The sequence below is a fragment of the Ceratotherium simum genome, chromosome 32 (genome assembly GCF_057802395.1).
Source record: "Ceratotherium simum simum isolate JZ-2026a chromosome 32, ASM5780239v1, whole genome shotgun sequence".
NCBI classification, from domain to species: Eukaryota; Metazoa; Chordata; class Mammalia; order Perissodactyla; family Rhinocerotidae; genus Ceratotherium; species Ceratotherium simum.
This window is the reverse complement of record NC_141931.1, coordinates 9,341,819-9,364,150: the sequence shown is the minus strand read 5'-3', so window position 1 is coordinate 9,364,150 and position 22,332 is coordinate 9,341,819. Positions and strand designations below refer to the sequence as shown.

Here is a 22,332-nt window from a genome sequence, read left to right as displayed (position 1 = left end):
ATTAACCCCTTGTCGGATATATGATTTGCAAATATTTTCTCCTACTTGGTGTGTTGCCTTTTCATTTTGTTGATGGTTTCCTTTGCCCTGCAGAAGCTTTTTAGTCTGATGGAGTCCCATTTGTTTATTTTTTCTTTTGTTTCCCTTGCCTGCGTAGACACAGTATTCGAAAAGAAACTGCTAAAACTGATGTCAAAGAGTGTAATACCTCCCTATTTTCTTCTAGAAGTTTTATGGTTTCAGGTCTTACATTCAAGTCTGTAATTTTAAGTTAATTTTTGTGTATGGTGTAAGATAATGGTCTACTTTCGTTCTTTTGCATTTGGCTGTCTAATTTTCCCGATAGCAATTACTAAAGAGACTTTCCTTTCTCCATTCTATGTTCTTGGCTCCTTTGTCGAAAATTAGCTACCTCTAGTCCGTAGAGGTGTGGTTTTATTTCTGGGCTTTCAATTCTGTTCCATTGATCTGTGTGTCTGTTTTTGTGCCAGTACCATGCTGTTTTGATTACTATAGCTTTGTAGTATATTTTGAAGTCAGGGAGTGTGATACCTCCAGCTTTGTTCTTTTTTCTCAGGATTGCTTTGACTATTTGGGGTCTTTTGTTGTTCCATGGGAATTTTAGGATTCTTTGTTCTATTTCTGTGAAGAATGTCATAGGGATTCTGATTGGGATTTGTGACACATGGATGGACCTTGAGGGTATTATGCTGAATGAAATAAGTCAGACAGAGAAAGACAAATACTGTATAATTTCACTCATATGTGGAAGATAAACACATAGATAAGCAGAATAGATTGGCAGTTACCAGAGGAGAAGGGGGTGAGGGTGGGAGGAAAGGGTAAAGGAGCACATATGTATGGTGATGGATAAAAACTGGACTGTTGGTGGTGAACACAATGCAGTCTATACAGAAACTGAAATATAGTGATGTACATCTGAAATTTACACAATGTCGTAAGCCAATATGACCCCAGTAAAATAATTTAAGAATAATAATTATTATTATTAAAAGAATCTGAACCAGAACTATGGTTTAGACTTTTCAAATAGCATAAATCTCTGAGCCAAGAATCATTAATACTGATGGGAGAGCATTATATTTCTCAAGTGTGTTGAGACAAAAGAAATTGAAAATTGCTGTAGGAGCCACAGTGTATCTCACCTGTGGTCCAGAAGGTAACTCTGGATCAGAGAAGAGACGGAGGCAGGGGACGAGCTAGAAGCTATTATGAAAGGACACATTTGAGAAATTTAGTGACTAGGCAGAAGGAGAGATTGGGTCAGGGAAAGAACAAAATTAAGCAGTGGGATTAGCCACTGCCCTGAGCTCCAGGCCACTGCAGTAGTGTCAGAAGTAGGAACAATGGAGGCACACGAGGGCAGCTCCTTCACCTTTTGGGTGCTCTGCTCCTCGGTGGCCAAAGGCGGGACCCTGAACTGGATGATCCTGGCCACTCGAAGGGGCTCTCAGACCAGCCTAGAGGCGGAATGAATGCCTCCATAGGAGCTAGGCGGGGCACCGCATGGAGACACTAGCCCTTGCCTATTGTCTCTGTAGACAAGGAAAAGCTTGTAGATTTAAGAGTCCACTTCTTGTTTTGTGAATTGAGTGTCCTCCTGGAGTCTGAAAAACAATGCCAAGAACCCTGAAGTCCTGTTGCCCGTGCACAGGGCCTTAGTAGTAGAGCCTGTCATGGGGTGCCGTCGTCTTAACGTGATTTGTTTCCTTTAGGGCCAACTCTGTGACCTGGAATCCACACAAGATGATGGGTGTCCCTTTGCAGTGCTCCGCTCTCCTGGTTAGAGAAGAGGTATGTATTTCCTGACTCCTGGCCTGGTGCATCGGTAGGGTTTGATAGAGTAAATGTGTGTACTGACGGAATCAGAATACAGGATGATTTTACTGGCTGGAACAGTGAGCCCCATCCAAAAAGGGGAAATTGTTAATGAGGATAATGTAAGGTCCTGCTCTTATGCCCAAGTATAAGACGGTTATATTTTGACTAGTCAAGACAGGCGTGTTTCACACGTGGCTAAATTATTGTATTTGTGAAAAAGACATAGGACATTACATTGTACTCTGTGGTGTCAACAATGGGTCAAGAGAAAATTACCGTTCAAAAAACGTTAATGGGATAAAAGAAGCGGAGTTTCAGGATGAGGGAGGTGGAAGTCCCCCACTGTTCTCTGGTTAAACCACATCTGGAGTGGTTTGCTTAGGTGAGGGCCAAATCATATATGGGAGCCCATCAAGCCGCAGCTCGAACAGTGGAGAACAATGGTAAACATGTAAGAGGGGCGGTTGAAAGAACTGAGGATGTTTAATCTAAAAAAACAAAACAAAACAAAAAATCTTACCAGGCTGAGAGGACAGCAGCCTTACCAGTTTAAATGACTCTCAAGTAAACGAGATGCAGTTTTGTCTTGAGGCTCCAGGAACTGGCTTAGTTACACTGGGCAGCAGATTTGATGGCACAGTCAGAATACACCATGATTTTAGGTCTGACTTGGGGTCAATAAAAAGAACGCTTTCCTAAAAAATTAAGCTTCCCAGCAGGTAATGAATGCTTTATGTAGGAATAAATTCATTATCAGGCGAGGTGACTGAATGGAGGTTGGACGATCACTTATTAATAAGAGGATAGGAAGGAATAGATTAATAGCTCTAGGATCCCTTGCAAACCCGAGTTTATGATGCTCTGATAGCATTTCCCTTATGAAGCCCAAGGAATAATACCATTCTATAAGATTGTCCTAAGTATTCTGTGATAAGAGAGTTCTAGGTTTTAAAAAAAAAGCTTGTGATATATTCAATTAAACAGTTAAAAACAAGTTTTATTACTTTAGGGCTTATCAGAGTCTTTAATCGCTGATATATACTGCAAATATCTAAAAAGAAGGTGTTTATGACATAGAGTTTCCTAAGTTTATTTGACCATGGGAGTTTCTTTTACAGCAACTATTTTACAGCACAGCAACCATTAACATATTTAAAATAGTTTGGGACATAAAGGTCTGTAATGTTTTAATGGCTCAGAACCAGGATATTATCTCACCAAGGCCCTTTATGTGAAAAACAGCATCACTTTTACTTATCCTTTTGTGTAATGGGACTGGTGCTGTCCAACCTTTTAGAGGTCATGTGCTTCAAGTTGCTTTTCCTATCCCCCTGGAAGCTGGTCCAGTCTATCCACCATTCCACACTCTCTGGGGTAGTCTCCCTTAAGATTGATGGCACCATTTCGTGAGTGGCTAGGGTAAGAATGATGCCAAGTTTCTGTGAACAGGAAACAAGATAGAAGCATCCGTTGCAATTTTCAATCTTGTCTTCAAGTGAATTTTCTTTTTCAAATTCAATGACTTTCTACTGCTCCATTACAATTACATTGTATTTAATTTCTTTTAGTCTCAAAAAATAACTTAATGAATTCTATGGAATAGGAAGCCTAAACTACAAGGTTGAGCCCAGTTCTGTTGTCTACTGTCTGGGCACTGGGTCTTTCAGGACCTAGTTAAAATTTTAGTTGCAATGCATTTTGTTTTAGTTTGGGTAGTTTTTTAAAGGGGTTCTCGCTTCTAACTTCAACTAAATGGTCACGTTTTAGTCTTTTCTTCTCTTGTTATGAGTCACAAAAGAAAAAAAATGCCAAAGCTTCTGTAAAATCACAATTATACTATAATACACTGTAGATAATGAAAGAGTCAAAAGGCTTCCTGTGGTTTGTGACAAATTGAAACGTGGCAGGGTTTCTGGTGAGGAGAGCAGCAGTGCTGTTTTAGTCAGAGAGCATGATTCACTCACTGTTCTTTGGAAGAGTTCAATCACTTTGCCACCCATTTTCCATAGTAAGCTTATGGTGCCAGGGAAAATTCACAGTCATTGACGACGAAACTTTCCACTGTAACGACCATAAGCAGCTGAGTATGAAAACACAGTCCTAAAGCTCTACCCACCCTTGAGAGAGGAACATGACATTTGAAAGACTGGTTATTTAAGACATCTCAGAGTAGCAATGTCTTTATCTTCTCAGATTTCAGCATATAAATATGATAGCAATGAGCTATCTTAAAAGCTATGATTTCCAAAGAGAACTGGAACCAACAGCTAAACGATCAAGTCCTTGAACTAAATAAGAATGAAAGACTAGAAAAATCCCAGTAATAATATTTTACAGAACCACAGAGTTTCCAAAATATTTTAACTGCAACGAAAGCAGAACAACAGGATGTTCTCTGAAAAAATGAACATTATGCTCTGATTGTGATTTTTTTTTTTTTAATGAATGCCTTGTCTGGTTATCCTCTGGTAACCTTTGACCCTTAGCCATTAATCCCACAGTGTTGACCTATTGCAACAGTTCATCCTGTCCAGACATTGGCCCCATTTTTTTTCATTTGATTCATACCATTTTCTTTCTCCAGAATATTCAATGTCTCTTTCTTTGTTTCTTTTCTTAATAGTTTCCATCACAATGTAAATCTAATAGAATCCCTGACAAAGTCAATAGAATTTCCTAAACTTTTCTTCTCTTCTAGGGATTGATGCAGAGTTGCAACCAGATGCATGCCTCCTACCTCTTTCAGCAAGATAAACACTATGACCTGTCCTATGACACTGGAGATAAGGCCTTACAGTGTGGCCGTCATGTTGATGTTTTTAAGTTATGGCTCATGTGGAGGGCAAAGGTGAGCAGGTGTAGGTTGGCTCGATGTCAACTAAAACATACTAAGGTGACCCTTAGTATGACTTGTTAAAAATTGATTTCCAAATTGAAAATTACCCAAGATTAAGTTTCTTTAATCCTATACCTAGATATCTGCATTCTACATGGGCAAGAATGTAATAAAACCCATTGCGTTTTTTTTTCTTTTAAGCCAAATTTCTCCTAATGCTCACTCATCTAGGGAACAAATCCTTGTTGCTTTATATGGCAGAACATCTGGATTCTTAAGAGATGTTTTGTTGCTGATTTTGTCTCCCAACTCTTGGTTTTCACCAGCGATTGATTACTTGGGTAGGTTAATGCGATCTAAAAGCATGTTTGGAGAACAAAAAGGAAAAGTAAAAAACCCCTCACAATAGCTTGACATTTTAAAGGGTAACCTCTAGTTATAAAGCTTTTTTAAAAACTCTGGAAGTACCTAGTGACCACCTTTTGTACAGTTTCTCTAGTTACATCGGAATTTAACTGCCGATGATCACCCCTCTCTCAGAATCCGAAACTCTGTAGCTAATGATGTGCAGTACTGACTGGACCTAACTGTGGCCTTCAGACAGCCTACGTATATGTTTAAATGTAAGCAGGCTGGAAAGGTCAAAGATCTTATTTTTAATTTTGACCAGATTCCTGACTTAAATGTCACAAATCAGTGACTTCCCACCTGGTTTTATTTATCTGCCGCAGGAGACAATGACCAGAGCCAGATGGACATGCTGGAAAAACTCAACTGCTAGAAAACCCAGCTGCTAAAAGTATATGTGAGGGAAGCTTGACAAAGGAAAAAGAGGAAGGGAGAGAGTAGAGGGAAGCTGGCCTGCCCTGAGGTCCTGTGTGTTTGAGAGAGGGGCCACAGATTTGGTTGTAAGCTTTCGAAGTAGCCTGCACGAGGAGGTGACAGGTTCAGTCCCATAGGAACAAGCAAATAACTTGGTCACCAGGAGTGAGACATGTCAGGATGAGACCACAGAGTGGCTTCTTCCTCGGGTCTATGTAAAGATATACGAACCATGTCCATAGCAACAAGTTCCATATGCTGTTGTTTATAAGATTTTTCAAAGTAAACTGAATTGCCTTGAGCAGCTTAGAGAGGGAGTTGGCTAATAAGAAAAATAGGGGGTTGGGAGTGAGACAATGCAGTCAACAACTATTTTATAGAATCTTCTTTAAATCCATCCTGGAAAAAGGCAGTTTAAATAGAAAGATGGTCTTGCTTAGTGCAGAAATAACTCTCAGATGGTTTCCGGGAATGGCTGGACTACATATTCTTCAGGCAAGCCTCCAGAATGGTACTGGCTGAACTTTCTCTAAGTGTTGCTAAGTATTGGGCAGCTACCTGGAGTAAGGCCCCAGGGGAGTTGGTGCCCTGTAAAAGTGGTGTGATGGGTGGGCTCCCGTCCCTTGAGCTGGGCGGGGGACTGTTTCCTCTTTTGAAAGTTGAGAGCCTTACCTAGTCCCTACCACCCAAGATGAGACTCATTCTGATTGCAATGAGACTTTCATTTGGCAGAAATAATTAAATCGAGAATATGAATTATTGGCTTACTCTCAAGCTGTTTTAAAATGAGTAGGTTTTTCATTTCATTGCTTGGTGGGAATTACAAAATGACAAATGTAAATATTAGCTCGTAAGTTGAGGAAAGCTTGATCTCTAAGTATTGTTCAGTATCATTCTTTTTGTCTCTTTCTCCTGTGGTGTTTTTATTAAGATGATGATCGTTAGCTATATTTACGTGAAAATGTTTCTCTCATGGTTCATCAGTTCCTGCTGCTCCTTTCCATCTGAAGCCGCCTGGCCAGCATGGTGCAGCCGGCTGGTTCTTAGAGAAATTACTCGGAGGACATCAGGTGTGAATTAAACAGCGGGACCAAATGAAGCCTGAAATAAAGGCCAAGAATCCAGTTTTTAAAATGCTGACATAAAGGCACCAGGAGAGGGAATAAAAAGAGAAAAAAGAATAGTTACAACTGCCGCATAACTATGGACACATATTCTTTTAATTCCTTATTGCAAAACCTTAAGTATCTAGACATGTAAATGGCAGAAACTTCCTTTTGGTTTTCAACTTAAAGCCACGTCTTTTGCAAAATGAAATGATAATAATTATTAAAGTAATAAGCTCGGCCCTACAATCTTCATCAAGAGGTGAAGATAATTAATCCTCTCACATCAGAAGCTCTCTAGTAATGCCAGCCGAGGAAGGAAGTCATCCTCTCCCAAGAACCGCAAAAGAGTTGGCCATGACGTTCTATTTCACACCGCCTCAGGAAAGAGGAAACAATCTGAAAACATAATAATGAGGAGGAGGAAGAGGAGCATAGTGTTATTTCAGTAAACCCGCTGTTACCAGATCTGCCTGGAGAATGCAAAGTTCAAGTGAATCCCCATTTTCTCCTTAGTAAGATAAACCACACGAAAAATAGTAACCTAAGTACGAATTAGTATTCTTTAATCTGTTAATGACTAATGGAGCTAAATGCACAGACGACGGCCATCATGTTAGGTCCAAGATAGCTTGATGAGAGCAAATTTATGCAAAAACAAAAAATGAGCCTCCTGGTGTAGGATGCTAGAAGGTGTTCTAGCTGTTGATACGGTATGTAAGTTTGTCATCAGCAAAGGCAGTGTGCCTGCCCTCAGTTCTGTTCTTATTGGGTAGAACTTTCATTTGTCTGCATTTTGGTAGAGAATCCTAGCACTTAATCACTATTTTCCATCTTGACACATTTCGTCAGTGGTAAAAACTCGGCAGTAGACAGAAAAAGGAAACTTAAAATTAGTCCCCCTTTTTTAGTTCCATAGGGATGGCTTGATATGTAACTACTGAGTTTACACAGTAAATCTCTGAGTTTGTATATTGTTATACAAATTGGCAGGTTTCCTTGTTGTTTTTTGTGATTGGCCTCCATAATTAAAAATATAGATAAGAGAGGGACTGTCAAATGGCTGAGGAAAAAACAAATAACAGGAGAAAACTATTAAAGAGAAACTGGTGTCTGGTACCCTTTGCTGAATCACTGAATGTTCATGTTCTCTCTAAAATATGACTTATTTTAATAAGTAGGTAGTGAGCATCTATTATTCTGCTTAGTGCTGAATGGAATAAGGGGACTACAATTTTCCAGACAGGATGACATAAATGCATAAGTAACCATCATGTGAGACGGAATATAACTGATCATAAAAGAAATCACAGACACACCTTGAGAATTTAGGGGAGAGAGAGCTCATTCCTAGTTTGAAACTCAAGAATGACTTATCAAGAGATGACTTTCGAGCTGGGTCTTGAACAGGAAGAAGGTCTAGCAGGGGCTGATATGTATATTCTGAGTCTAGTGAAGCGTCTAAATTGTTGGAAGGGCAATTAGGGAGCTATGATCCAGATGAAAAGTAAGAGAGCCTGAGTTGAGTGATGGCAATAAAAATGGAGATAGCAGCAAGGGATTCAGTCATCATTTCAGAAGCAGCGTCTCTGGGGCCTGGGAGCATTCAGTGAGGGTTATAAGAAGCAGAGAAGACTCATGAGCAGTACTCTAGTTGTCAGACCCCGAGACCACACAAAGGTAGTCCCTGGACACTGGAAGACAAGATCGTGGAGGAAGATAACACAAACCGTGTCCATCTTCCTGAAATTCTGATTTAGGAGTCTGGGGTGGGGCCTGAGAATCTACATTTTTAACACAATTAATCTGGTTCTGATACAGATGGTTCCTCAGAACATACTTTGTAAAATTACTGCCCCAGGGATTAAAAGTTATGTTTCCTGGGGCCGGCCCAGTGGCGCAAGCAGTTAAGTGTGCGTGCTCCGCTGTAGCGGCCCGGGGTCCGCCGGTTCGGATCCCGGGTGCGCACTGACACACCACTTGTCCGGCCATGCTGTGGCAGCGTCCCATATAAAGTAGAGGAAGATGGGCATGGATGTTAGCCCAGGGCCAGTCTTCCTCAGCAAAAAAGAGGAGGATTGGCAAATGTTAGCTCAGGGCCGATCTTTCTCACCAAAAAAAAAAAAAATTTATATTTCCATTCCTTCATTCATCCATTCAGCAAATATACATTGAGCGCCTAATGTGTGCCCAGCACTGCTGGTATAAGCGATACAATAGTGAACAAAAGAAACACGAATCTGTGCCCTTGTGGAGTATACATTTCAGCCAGGTCAGTCTAAGTCAATCTTAAATGTGAGGGTGATGAGGGAGCAAATTAAACCATCTTTCCTCAGAAGCTCCCTCATCGTAACCTGATGCTGGGCTCCAGCCTTTCCCTCAGGAGTACCCAGCTGAACCTCAGCTACCTCCACAGCAACACAGGTCATGGTGATGCAATGCCCGATAAAGTTTTACACGTGTCTGTGTCGTTCTCACGATAAGAACTGTGTGGCATATGATAGCTACTCAACAAGTACTTGATGAATGAATGAATTTTGGAGAATCTCCTCAAAGCCTTCAAAACCTTGAAAATAAAATATGGGTCTTATTCTCATAAATATCCAGCATGAAAGGAGGGGCTCCAGGCTTCTAAGGGCACACTAGATTCCTATGGCACTCCCCTGTACCTCCTTAGCCTTCCACTAAAGGGGCAGTCAGATTACTCCTGATCACCTTCAGAGTGTAGTCCTAGACTAGTGAAGGCCCCAGGACTCCCATTCTGGTCTGTGGTAATCCCACTCCCTTTGTGATACAATTAAACTCCTTTTCAGATTACTCATTTTACCTTACCACGTCTCTGTGTGGGAACCAGACAGGCACTATCATTCCCATGTGACCAGAGAGATTAGCCACGGCCATTGGCTGGCAGGGTCAGAGCCATACTGGTCCTGGCCATATCCTAGCTCAGGTACACACAAGTTTAAACCCAACTCTAGACTGGTCCAAAGGACCCAGTTTGGAGAACAGTTAGCTTCCCTCCCTCCTACCTAGGGCCCATCCCAAGTGGACCCACACTGGCAGGTCAGTCCAAACCAAACCTGAATCCTTGGCACCCACAGACTCGTAGAGTGCATGGTGTAGGTGCTGGCCTGAGCATTCAGGCATCCGCCCAGGCCCTTTCTTGGGGTCATTAGGAACCAGTCAGCATCCTTGAACCTATCAGCTAGGGCAACAATCTCCAAAGATGAATTTCTGAACCCATCAGATTTCTTTAATGCTTCAGATGTTGAAAGTCACTGGCTGCTTTTAGCTGAGATGATGAGACTGTATCTGAACAGGAAAGTTGGCCCATTTTATCTCCATTACAGTTGTTCCCTGCAGTTTCCATGTTGGCTTAGCCACTGGTAGGCCAGTTCTAAGTGGTCCTGAGATGAGCAGTAGCTGTTTTTCTAAGCTTTCCATTAGCATTCCATAAACGCTGAAGGAGTCAGGAGGAAAACCTTTTTGAAAACTAACTCCCTAGAGTGTCCTGAGGTCAGTTAAACTGCTCCAGCCCAAGGCTGTGGGGCTGTTTTTCACAAGTCCAGATCCTGGGCTTCCTGAGCTGGAAATTGAAAGACCTCTGTGATAATGTTCGCCCGTTACAGACATATGAGTCACTTATCCCCAAAGGAGAAATCTAATGAGCTTTGCAGAATGACAGGCTAACAAAGCATCTGTGTGCCCCTTAAGATTCATGCATTCATTTGTTCAACAAATATTCATTGGGCACCTACCCTATTTGGTCTATAATGGGGGTACATTGGTGAACAAAAGTGGGGTCTGGAAGTGGCAAATTTACATGATGGGCAGGGGCTAAGCAAGCATCCTGGGGGGTCTCTGATGGTGCTTCTTATCTACAGGAAGAGAATAGCCCAGCCCTCCTGTCATTAATGACTTCCATAATTACTCCTCTGAAGAGCGGAGGCAAATTTTCCCCTCGAGTAATCAAAATAATTGCCTGGGGAATGGAGGCTCAGAAGAAAAGAGTCTGCTGTGGAGAGCAGTAATGACAGATGTGAAAGGGAAAAAAAGCACCTGAGGGGAAGAACATTAAAGGAGAAAAAATCACCAGAAAAGCCTCTAGAAACACAGTCGTGTGTAAGGAAAGTGCCAGACCAGAGCTGAGACGGAAGTGGCAGAAAGACCATCAATCTGGAGGGATCACTTCCTCCTGCATCTCAGCGGGAGGTGAGAGCTCTCTCTGAGAGCTCACCCACCTTTATCAGCCTGCCTGATAAGCTTTCCTCTTCTCTTACTTAGGGGACAATTGGCTTTGAAGCACATATTGATAAGTGTTTGGAGCTGGCGGAGTATTTATACAATATCATAAAAAACCGAGAAGGATATGAAATGGTGTTTGATGGAAAGGTATGTATTCTGATTTCCCTGATCCCAAAAAGTTTAGTCAATTCCAGTTCTTATGACTGACATTTTTTGATGTCAATAGCGTACTGTCCAAGTAAGTGGGGCCATTACAGAGGAGAAGCGGGGATGGAGGGGTAGCTATTCTGAGCTGGAGCAAAAATCAGATTCACAAGAAATAACTGTATGATGTTGTGCAAGTCAGGCACTCCAAAGATGATCGTGGATTCAAAAGTAGGAATTGTATTCAGAAGCTTCAGAATAAATAGATTTGCATTGTCTTTGGAATTTTCAAAATTACCAGTTTGGGCTGAGTGTGAAGTTTACTTTCCTCTTTGTAGCCTCAGCACACAAATGTCTGCTTCTGGTACGTTCCTCCGAGTTTGCGTGTCCTGGAAGACAATGAAGAGAGAATGAGCCGTCTCTCAAAGGTAAGTGACAGAAGCGTGTCTGATATGTACATTGGTGTGACATTGAGCCTTTCACATGCATATACATATGTCTGTAAGAGAAATCCAACCTTGACCTTGGTGCATGGGCCCACTCCCCTCTGTGGGCTCCTGCAGAGCCAGGACATTCAGAGCTGGTACACCCAGACTTTTAACGACTATTTGCTTCTGTTTTCTGAGAGCGAGTTTATGAAGTCTTAAAATAAGCAATTAGGCGATAACTTGACTGGCATTCACAACCCAGCAAGAACCCTTCCTGAAGTTCACTGACCTGCCAAGCAAAACTGGTACAAGCACGGAAGAGACTGCAGGCACCAGAAATGGTTAGAAAACAAAGCTGCTGCTGACCCTTTTGAGATGCCAACGTCAAGGCTACCCTTGCCAAGGCCAAGGTCTTTAGAGCTGTGGTGAACCCCAGAAGGTAATGGGGCAGGGAGCAATAATAATAACGGCCACGTTTAGAGTGTGGATTGTGTCCCAGGCTCAGCTTTGATCTAGCATTAGCTCACTTGACTCTCATAAGTGTTAAAAATGACTGGAGAAGACAATTTAGGCGATACAAACAAACTTTATTTAACACTCCATGAAGCAGGCAGTCTCCATTCCCAAGCGTCTGGAGAACTGGGAAATGCCACAGGAGGCAGGAAGCTTTTACAGGATAAAGAATAAGCAACAAGGAAGAGAAAGATAGAAAATGAATAAGGAACAAGAAAATAAGTAGAGAGCCCAGAGCTGGCTTCGCGTTTGGGGATTGGCTCACTAGATTTACTGCGTTTCTGGTCAAGCTGAGCATTTACAGGGACAGAAACGTTATCTAAGTTTCCGTTTGCTGACATGGCGCCCCAGGCAGGAGCGGCTCCATCTTGGACTACATTTCAACATCAGCAACCTAATGTGGGAAGCACTGTTGTCCCCCTCGTCTTGCTGATGGGGAAACTGAAGATCAGGGAAAAAATGTCATTTTCCCCAAATCACTGACTCCAGAGCCTGAGGGCTTGAGCTTCAAATTCTCCTGTGGCCAGTAAGACACCCTTTATCTTTTATCCTCTCCTACTCCCAACATTTACACATGAGTGAAATTTGGTTTACGATGTACACCAAAGAGAGTCTTAAAGGGAGGTAAATGCAGGGGCCCATCTCCCACAGCCTTGGAGGAATGGGATTCTAAGGGCGATCACGTGTATTTGAATCTCAGAGGGTTGGTTGGTTGGTTGGTTGGTTAGCTGGTTGGTTGGTTGGTTTTCCATCTACCATAGAAGGAAGGGACCTCCTCCAGTCACTGCCTGGAAGGGGAGAGGCCCTCACCTCCACTGGGCTGCCTCACTGACCTTCCAGAACACTTTATTTCCTTCTATGTCAAATGAAGAACAGGATTTTTTATGGACTTAAAATCTCCAGAAAAGCTTATAAATGTTAACACCTGCCCTTAAGCAGTCCAGGACCAAACTTACACATAACTGAGGTCTTTAAATCAAGCTTCCTAATTAGAGTTATGGTTCGCAACCCTGGCTACACGTTAGAATCATCCTAAAGCTTTATAAAAAATACTGGTGACCAGGTCTTACCCTGAGAGAATTTCATCCAATTGATTTGGATGGGTTTGGGAGTGGTTCTAAAAGTTTTCCAGGTGATTCCAATGTGCAGCCCAGGTTGAGAGCCACTGACCTAGAGGAACAAATGGAAGGAAGCTTCTAGAACGGGGATCCATGGGGACATGTTTGGGGTTGAGGGGCTGTGGTCTTGTCTGAAGTTTTAGTAAAGTTGGTTCATTCTAGGAAATCAGTCCAAGAGGCAGGAGGGAGTGAGGATGGGGATCACATTGCAAAACATGATAGGTGCAGGCATAAAAGGATCCACTGTCATTTGAAAGGAAAGAACGCGTATTTTTTCTAGAAGTTTTATGGTGGCTTCTCCATAGTGTATATTATCTTAACAAAATCATTTTATTTAACAAATTAGTTAGAAATTAGGTGTTTCCATTCTTATTGGCTTGAAAGTGAACTTCTTCAGTGAATCCACTGACCAGACAGAGAATCCACAGAGTGGTTTGGCTGACTTCATTTGTTGAATCAATTCATTATTGCTGGGCTGAGGGTAGAGGCAAGGTGGGAGCACAAATATTTTTGCATCATTTTCTGAGCAAAAGTCAACTCTGAAGTTCTCCTGTTTAAATAGAACTCTCTTCAAGTGCTCTTAGATTTTAGCACGTCGTGTAAGCTGTGATGGGGTTGGAGATTATTTCCTGGGAACAGCAATTAGAGTATTAGTAAACTGTTTTTATGCTGTTGGTAATTCAAATTGAAAGTCTCTGGGGCTTGCAAAATGAGTTCTCCTAATTGTTCCCTCTCCTGTGACTCCATTTTCATTACTCTAAGAGAGAGAATTCAGCCATTCGGAATTGGAAATGAAAATAGAACACAGAAAATATCAAGGTTAACTTTGTTCATTTACGTCAATACATTTTCACAATTTCAGAAAAGTTTCTTATTAAGTGTGAAGCCCTTAAAGTAGGATGTCCAGGGACCAGTAAAATCTTCACACGCACACACACACACACACACACACACACAATCCCAGAGGGAAAAGAGCTGTGGTGAAATAAGTCATCTACACTGTCCAATATGATAGAATAGCCACATGTGACTACTTAAATTTAAATCAATTAAAATTAAATTCAGCCAAAAATTCACTTCTTCAGTCACACTAGCCACATAGCAAGCACTCATCATATGAATAGTGGCTATGGTATCAGATAATGCAGATTTGGAACATCTCCATCATTACATAAAGTTCTCTTGGTCAGTGTTGATATAGACCCCAAATGAGGAGAAATGTGGAGTCTTCTGTGTGGTGTGTGGCAAACAAGAGAATTAAGTTAAATTCTGGACCCAACGAGGCAGTGGAATTACTCTTTGTGTCCTCTTGCCTGGTATACAGCTTAGCATATAATAGGCACTCCAAAATGTTTGTTGAGCTCAAGTGCCAATTGCAGATTCCAGAATAGGGAAGGAGAACAACACTTAGGAAACCTGCTAGTGGATCAAAGGCCTTTCCCCAGTGCACGGGCTGGCTCGGGGCCAGATACCTAGGTAACAAGTGGTTCGTTGGTGCATTTCCTGCTGCCTAGTCAGGACTGTGAGTGTGCAAGTGGCCCATTGTCACTGACACAAAGTGGACACAGAAGGCTTGGAGCACTTGCTTTAGACACAGGCGAGGGGCAGCGGGTAGACTCCATGCAGGCATTTATCAGACGAGAACCCACAGGCAGGTGTATTGATCATCCGCTTCTTCTTCATCATTATCTTCTTGTATTTTAATTTTCATTATGTTTCATCATTATCTGCATCTCTGCTATTAGCTTTTACAATCCTATACAACTTTTGAAAGGTTAACACTGGATTTAAAGGTAAATTGGTAAGGAAGTAGTTTGGCTTCATATGTAAGGTGACCCTTTTAAAGTCTATGTTATTAAACGTAATGGGTAATTTAAGAGGTGAGATTTTAACATTTTAGAATGTCTTATTTATGATTATTCCGCCTTCTCATTTTTCAAAATTTCACTTAGGCTTCCAAAATTTAAAAACAAAAAGGTTTTGTAATATATAATGAAAAATACATTTATGTGATACCTTGTAAGATTATTTCACGATGCTTTAATCTGTGCTCTCTTTGGAGGAAATAAATGTGGGTTCAAGTTATGGAACAGTTCCCTGGTTATTGTTTTCTAAAGGATTGAAAAAGCTAATGACACCCGGAAGAAAATGATACCCTAAAATTCTTAAGGCAGCCCCTAAAGAGTTCTTATTGATTAGGTCTTTCATGAATTCTTCAATATGCAGCACCTCTCTTTCCTAGTTGACTTTCTTTATTCAGTAAAACCAAGAATGTGACCAAAAAAACAGTCTAGAAGTAAGTGAAAATGCTATAAATTCATCAAAATAGTCAGAATTTTGTTTTCCTTCTTAACTTGCAATTATTGATTATGCAATGAAGTAGATGTTCCCTGTTCTTGCTAATTTTAGTTCACTAGCATTTTCTGGAAGCAACCAAAAGTCATATGTATTTAGACAGCTGTGATTTCTGCCAACCCAGCTAGCTTCAGGAACTGCAGCATTCGATCTTACCTTATGCCAAAATCTGTTTGGGATGATGGCTGTTACCATTAATCTCTTGACCTTCGATTTGCATTTATCTGGAAAGTTAGAGGTGATTGTCCCTAATAATTAATGCCATTTCTATGTGTTTTTGCTTGGATTGTGCATGAAAATGAAATCAGAGTTTAATTCACTGAGTAAAGCATTATCATTGTTTTATCAGTTCTAAAGAGCAAGCATGACTTACTGCACAAATAAAACTAAGGCATAGTTATGTGATTTTCAGCATACTCAGTGTGCACCCAGTGCTGTGCTGGTAAACCAAAGAAGTGAAAGACAGTATGTCTGCCCTCCACAAGCTTACAGTTGAAGTACAGAGATAAAATGTATTTCCTCATGAGTAAGAGGACAATAGGAAATTAGAATATAGTCAGAATCTATGGGTAAGGATCATGTATTTACGACTTGAAAGAGAAAAGATGCTAACAGACTAGAGAAGTCAGGAAAGGCTTCATAGTGGTTGCAGGACTGTGGTGGAGCCTCGGTGTGTATGTAGGATGCGAACTAGCAAAGAAAAGGGATTCTAAGCAAAGAGAACAAGTGTGACATGGTAAGACTGAGGACATGTGTGAAGGGATAAAAATACGTGTGGTACATTCAAGGGATATTGAATAAATAGGTCTTGTCAGAGTTGAAGATTTATTTTGGTGAGCACTGGAAGATGAGTCCTCAGAACTGGGTGACAAAAGGCCTTTGGGCTGAGCAAAAGAGTTTGAACTTAATTTCATATGCAGTAGAGAACTACTGACACTGTAATCAGTCTGGCATAAATATGGTAAAATCTTGTCTGTGATTCACTTCTGTAATGTTAAGTCCTCGTGGGTTCAGCTTTTGCCTCAGTTGATTCTTCATCATTATTAAGGAATATGTTTCAAAATATCTTATAAACCAAGGTAATGCAAAAGCAGAATGAAAAGAAACTAGAAAGCTTTAGGGTCTCAAGAAAGAAAATTGCTTTAGGGTCTCCAAAGTCTGCTTATTTTCATACATCACTTGACATTGAGTCTTATCTGTTGGTACCATTCTCTGAACTATGTCTTATTTCCAATATTTTTATATTTACTGAGAAAAAAAACCTCCCCCAAATGTTATGTTGCTAAATTATTTCGCCTTGGAACCAACACCAAATTCTTCCCATTCTCCCAAAACACTAACTGGAAAGTCAAGGGAAAGGTAGCAAGCACCTCCTAGTCTACTATTTATTATTCCTCTTATCACCTTCAAGATCCTGGATGTATTGAACTGTCCTCTGATCCCAAGAAAACTTGGAAACAATTTCTTCAAGGGAAACAAATATGAGTCTGATTGTTTAGTTAAAAACTAAAAATGCTACTTGACATTGGGTTCTTTGACTAAGGGGAGAGTCCCCAGGGGAAACAGTCACCATGTTGATCTGGTCTCTCCCACAGGTGGCCCCAGTGATTAAAGCCAGAATGATGGAGTACGGGACCACAATGGTCAGCTACCAGCCCTTGGGGGACAAGGTCAACTTCTTCCGCATGGTCATCTCAAATCCCGCAGCAACTCACCAAGACATTGACTTCCTGATTGAAGAAATAGAACGCCTTGGACAAGATTTATAATAACCTAGCTCACTAAGCTGTTTCAATTCTCTAGGTAGACAATTAAGTTGTCACAAACTGTGTGAATGTATTTGTAGTTTGTTCCAAAGTAAATCTATTTCTATATTGTGGTGTCAAAGTAGAGTATAGTTTAAAAATAAGAAAAAACATTGCTCCTTTTAACAATCTTTTCTTAAGTTTAGAATACTTCTCTAATAATTAGTGACAAAAGGCTGTGTTCTAATCAATAAGGAAAAGATTAAAATTGTTATAAATACTTCCCTTACTTTTAATATAGTGTGCAAATCAAACTTTATTTTCACTTGAGAATAGTAGGATTGAATAGTGCCAAATTGCCCCTGAATCATAAAGGGTTCTTTGGGGTGCAGTGAAAAGATTAAAGTAAATATAAAATGTACGTTGACAATAAAAACTCTTGCCTTTTTCATAGTATTAGGAAAAAATTTCTAATTTACCTATAGCAACATTTCAAATGTATTTAAATACATATAATTTTACAAAGGGAAAATATATATATTAAAAAGAAATCCTATTTTGTAACATAGAGATTTTTATTTTATATGGGTTATACAAACTGCAGGGGCAGATATAAAAATTCAGCCAGATTTTTTTTTCTCTTTCTTTTAATGGAGGCACAATAAAACACTTAGCAAAGTTAGGCCCACAAAATTCTTAAAAAGGTATGATGCCTTCTTTCTATTCATGTCCTGGTTTATCACGTCTCTAAAGTTAGCATTACAAAACAAACACAAAAGAATACTGCAGGTTCTTTCAAATGATTGATCAGATCAGCAATAAGATTCTCTTCCGATTTAAGTTTTCCACCCAGTGGACTCTTAGCAGACCCGCTCAGCAAGCATGACGAGCCACGCTTTGTCTTAGACTGTCAGGGTGATCGTCTCGATTCTACTTTCCAGTTCAGCCTGTTTTGAACAGAAGGTTGATGCTGGGTCTTGAGACATCTTCCCAAACAGTATTCTTTTATTAGGTCGTTTGGATTAACTAGGGAAAAACAAAAACAAAATCTAATCAGCCTGAGCAAAGAGGAACAAAGCACACTCCAGAATGTGGTGAGCCCAGAAAATTAAATTTGGCCTTGGGAGAAGAGATCTCTGTGGGAATCATGACATCATCCAGATGCCATGTTGCTGCTGTCCAGGAAGGTGTCGTTTACCTCCTGGGTAATTGCTTATTCCCATTCCCTGCCCATTCCTACCCCCAAAAGTCTCTCCTGCTAGGCTCCCCGTCACTGGGATCCCAGATAATTAATTTCTGCTCCATGGGTGGTTATTTTCCTCTCATGAAATGAGCTCCTCACCTGGGACTTTGAGACAGCATCTCAAGACTTTCTTTCGTCTGTCTCCCATCAAGATCCAATGTGACCAGAATATGCGGAGATCATAAGATCCTTAGAATTCAAAATAATATTTTAAAAGCATCCTTCTGCCATTGCAAACCTGATGGAGAGACGAGCTAACAAGAGCTCCCATAGATATCTATGGGGCCGGAGATTGTCAGATTCCAAGTGCTAGTAGGACTACCGAAGTATATATGCAGACCACAGGTACGCATGTAGGAACATTCGTCCTTTCTGTATGGACCAGTCAGGTCAATAGTCAGAAAGACTACAGGTATACAAGGGAAGAAAGAGGACCCTGTCCTTCAACAGATAGAAATGCCCTATACTGTAACTACAGGATCCAACCATCTGAAATCTTCATGAGCTAGCCCCTACATTCTTTCTCCCAAGTTATATACGAAAACATTGATACTTGAGATGAGCATGGCTTTGGGCCCCTTCTGTCTAAGAAGCAAATGGATTCCCTCTGATTGTTAGAAAAAACTCTTTATCTGTGCCCCAGAATTTCAGGAAGGAATAAACCTCCCATTCTAGGCTGTGTCTAATGGCCAAGCATCTCTTTCCTTTCTAGAAATTGGCTGTTAGGAATAAGCACACAGCTGCCCACCTATCTTGAGCCTCAGGCCAAAAGGTCCGACCTCAGAGGCAGAGATACTAATTATCAAACCCACTGTCCTGCCTGGAGAAGGTGGCTGAGCCCAGCGCCCTGATCTGGACTGACCCCTCTCAACTCCAGGGTGCTTACACGTAGGGGTACAGATTCTCTACCAGAAGTGGCTGCTTTTTAACTTGATGGTATGACAGAATTTAAAAGGAAGAGCATTTGTGCCTGTGTATGAAATTCCAGCAAAATAGTTTTTACCAATATGTTGTTTCCCCCAGCCCCTGTCCTTTCCAGATCCTTCCCCAAGTTGGCTGGGAGCCTTGCTCAACCCTATGCAGTGAAATCCCTGCCAACCATAACCAGGGAAGGAGGTAAATAAAAGCCTAATAGGTGCCAATAATTTAATAAATTTTAAAGTAGGTCTGTAATCCACTCAGGAGGGAGGGAGGGAAGGAGGAAAGAAGGATGGAAGGAAGGCAGAAAGGCAGGAAGGAAGGAAGGAAAGAAAGAAGTAATTGTTTGACATTAGCCCAAATTCCCAGTGCCAAAGGCCTTCATGTGAACCACTCTTTACAAATTTTAGAAAAGTTTGGTTTTAGCTTTAATCAGAATTGACATGGCCATTTTCATTTATACAGCAATATTGTGTTTATTATTTTTAAATACTTGAAAACAAGCGTGACATATCTTTATCTGAGACGTACAAATGGTATTGACTTCAAGTACTGTCACAAGGATGTGAGGAAAGAAAAAGAAATCAGCTGTGTGTGTAACTGTGTTGCCTTTTTTATATTGCAAGTACTGTCTTGTCACCTCAGATTGGGGTTGTGCACTTTAGATCTGGACTGTACAGTGTTGCAAATCAACATGTGTTGCTGTAAAAGCTTGTACAATATATTATTGGTATGTCTTTTTCTGTGTGGTAGCTGTATTGATATTATGAGAACTACATTCGCATCTGTACCTGTACTCTCTCTCTCTCCCTCTCTCTGCTAAACTGTATGCCCTCCACATCAGCTCTAATAGAGAACATGCCCTCGGCTAAGCTTGCTACTGAGAAATCTCCTTTGAGAACTGTGTGATTTCACAAAATGAAAGATGAATGCTACTTAGTCTCTAGGAATAGAAGAAACCAATTAGGGAGCATCAGAAATTGCCAAAATTGCAGGTATTGACCCTGCTGGGTTCGGAGTAGGTGCTACTCCTCAGAATATGGCCAAAGAAAGCATAGGTGTAAATATAGAGGCAGGACAAGGAATCAAGGAACTTAACAGTGGGTATCATCTTGCATGTGCTCTCCTGTTTTCAAATGCTAAGTACCAACACTGTGTCTTTATTAGTTACGTGTGCCAAAATACTGTTCCCAATTGGTGTTTCTGAAAGACGTCAACATCTCCCCAACATTGCTCCATGACTAAAGACAGAAAAAAATAAAAAATATAAACACGTGGCACCCTGTTCTTACCAAATATAAACTTGTGTATGATCAGAGTATTTTATCTGTGTTGTCTCTCTAAACCCAAATAAATGTGTAAATGTGGACACATCGCTGGCTTTGGATGCTTATTTCTGACCTTGCCATGTTGTGGGGATAATTTTTAATGAGCTGCCTGAATAAATGGCCCTTCACTTGTCACAGAGCTCAGAGTGTCTTCGGGTCTTCGTTAGGGAAAAAAGCTCTTCCTTCTGCAGTCGCCCCTACTGTCGCTTCTGAAGGATATCATTTCACCACCCTGATTTCTCCATCAATCAGACCCAATCTTTTTTTTAAAAAATATTTCATTATGGAAATTTTCGTGTACATATAAAAGTGGGGAAAATCGTATAATAAACTACCATGAAAGCTTCACCCAGCTTCAGCATTTACTGATTCAGAGCCTGCATGTTGTGTCATCCATTCTTCTACCCCATTTCCTCCCTAACACCAAATTATTTTTATTTGTGTCTATAAAAGATAAGGACTGCTAAATAAACAAGGCTTCAGTACAATTATCACAGCTAAAACTATAATAATAGTATTGCCGTATTAATATCAAATATCCAGTGTGTGTTCTCATTTCCCCGATTCTCAATTCTATAGCAAACCCCCTGGTCCCTGGCCTGTGGCCCAGGAAACCCAGTGAAACCCACACAACTTTCAGGACAGCTAGGACATACACAATTCAGGCACACAATACAACGCTGTATACACACGGTACACACATGGCCTATGCTTAGGCTGTTGGGTATTTTCCATTGTGTTGAGGTTATTTCTGGACCCCTGTGCCTTGTGAGTTTTGGAGGAATCACGTGTTCAGGGGCTTTGCTCCCAGGATCTTAGGGGTTAAGAAGTGCGGGCAGGTTAAAAACTAGAATGCCATGGAATTTAATTGGTGGAGTATATCTTGATATGCCTATAAGCTCCAGGCTGCCCCTAAGGGCTTGAGATGCCTTCAACGGTGTTTATCTGGAATAGATGTGGGGGTGGGGGAGAACATAAAGGAGAGGAGGAGGCGAGGGTTCTAGACAATTTCAATATTGCTTGCAGGGGAAGCAATGGACAACAGCCAAATAAATAGGGAACACTCTGCACATTCCTGCCCTTGTTCCCATTATTCCCTCAGCGGGGTAAGAATCTCCCAGTCCTCCTCGCTCTGGGGAGCACTGTCTCGTGGATGTCCTTACAACAGTAAACTTCTTCACGAGGTTTTCGTGTAGGTTAAATGAAATGTATGTATAGCACTTAGCAGGGTGCTCTGCACCGAATAAGCACTCAACAAACCTTGTTCTTGTAGAGATGATAGTAAATATACATGAATTCTACAAGTCAGCTCTTGTCGCCTTCTTAAACACGCACCCTCCTCTGAATTCCCCGACGACTTTATCTTGGTCAGTAGTGTTCACTGGGCATCTATCTAACAAGTTCAGGCTGGAAATATCATCTTTTGCATTTTCTTCTGCCCAACCAATGTCGATTATAAACAGTCTGTTTCTTATCCTTTTATGTTCTCACCCTTCCCTCCTTGGCCCTCTCTAACAACACACACGCCCCTGACAAAGGTCTCCAGTCTCCAGTGGTGTCCTACAAGCAGAAGGCACTCCATCCATACAGTCACTGGATTTTCCCCTTATGCCTGGTGTAACCTTAGCCAAGCCAGCTTCCTCTGCTGAGAAATGAGGGCGGGACGATCTGATGTCCTGGGAAGAATGT

At 41.1% G+C, this 22,332-nt stretch overlaps 1 protein-coding gene across 1 annotated transcript in view; it reads left to right on the top strand.

Moving 5' to 3' along the window:
• GAD2 (glutamate decarboxylase 2) overlaps positions 1-17,313 on the top strand; it is a 72,424-nt gene extending 55,111 nt beyond the window's left edge. The window contains exons 12-16 of the mRNA XM_004425287.3: positions 1,737-1,815; positions 4,541-4,690; positions 10,891-10,998; positions 11,334-11,423; positions 17,005-17,313. Coding sequence (XP_004425344.1) covers positions 1,737-1,815; positions 4,541-4,690; positions 10,891-10,998; positions 11,334-11,423; positions 17,005-17,178 — 601 coding nt within the window. The 3' untranslated portion in view covers positions 17,179-17,313. The remainder of the gene's footprint in view (positions 1-1,736; positions 1,816-4,540; positions 4,691-10,890; positions 10,999-11,333; positions 11,424-17,004) is intronic.
• The last annotated feature ends 5,019 nt before the right edge of the window (positions 17,314-22,332 follow it).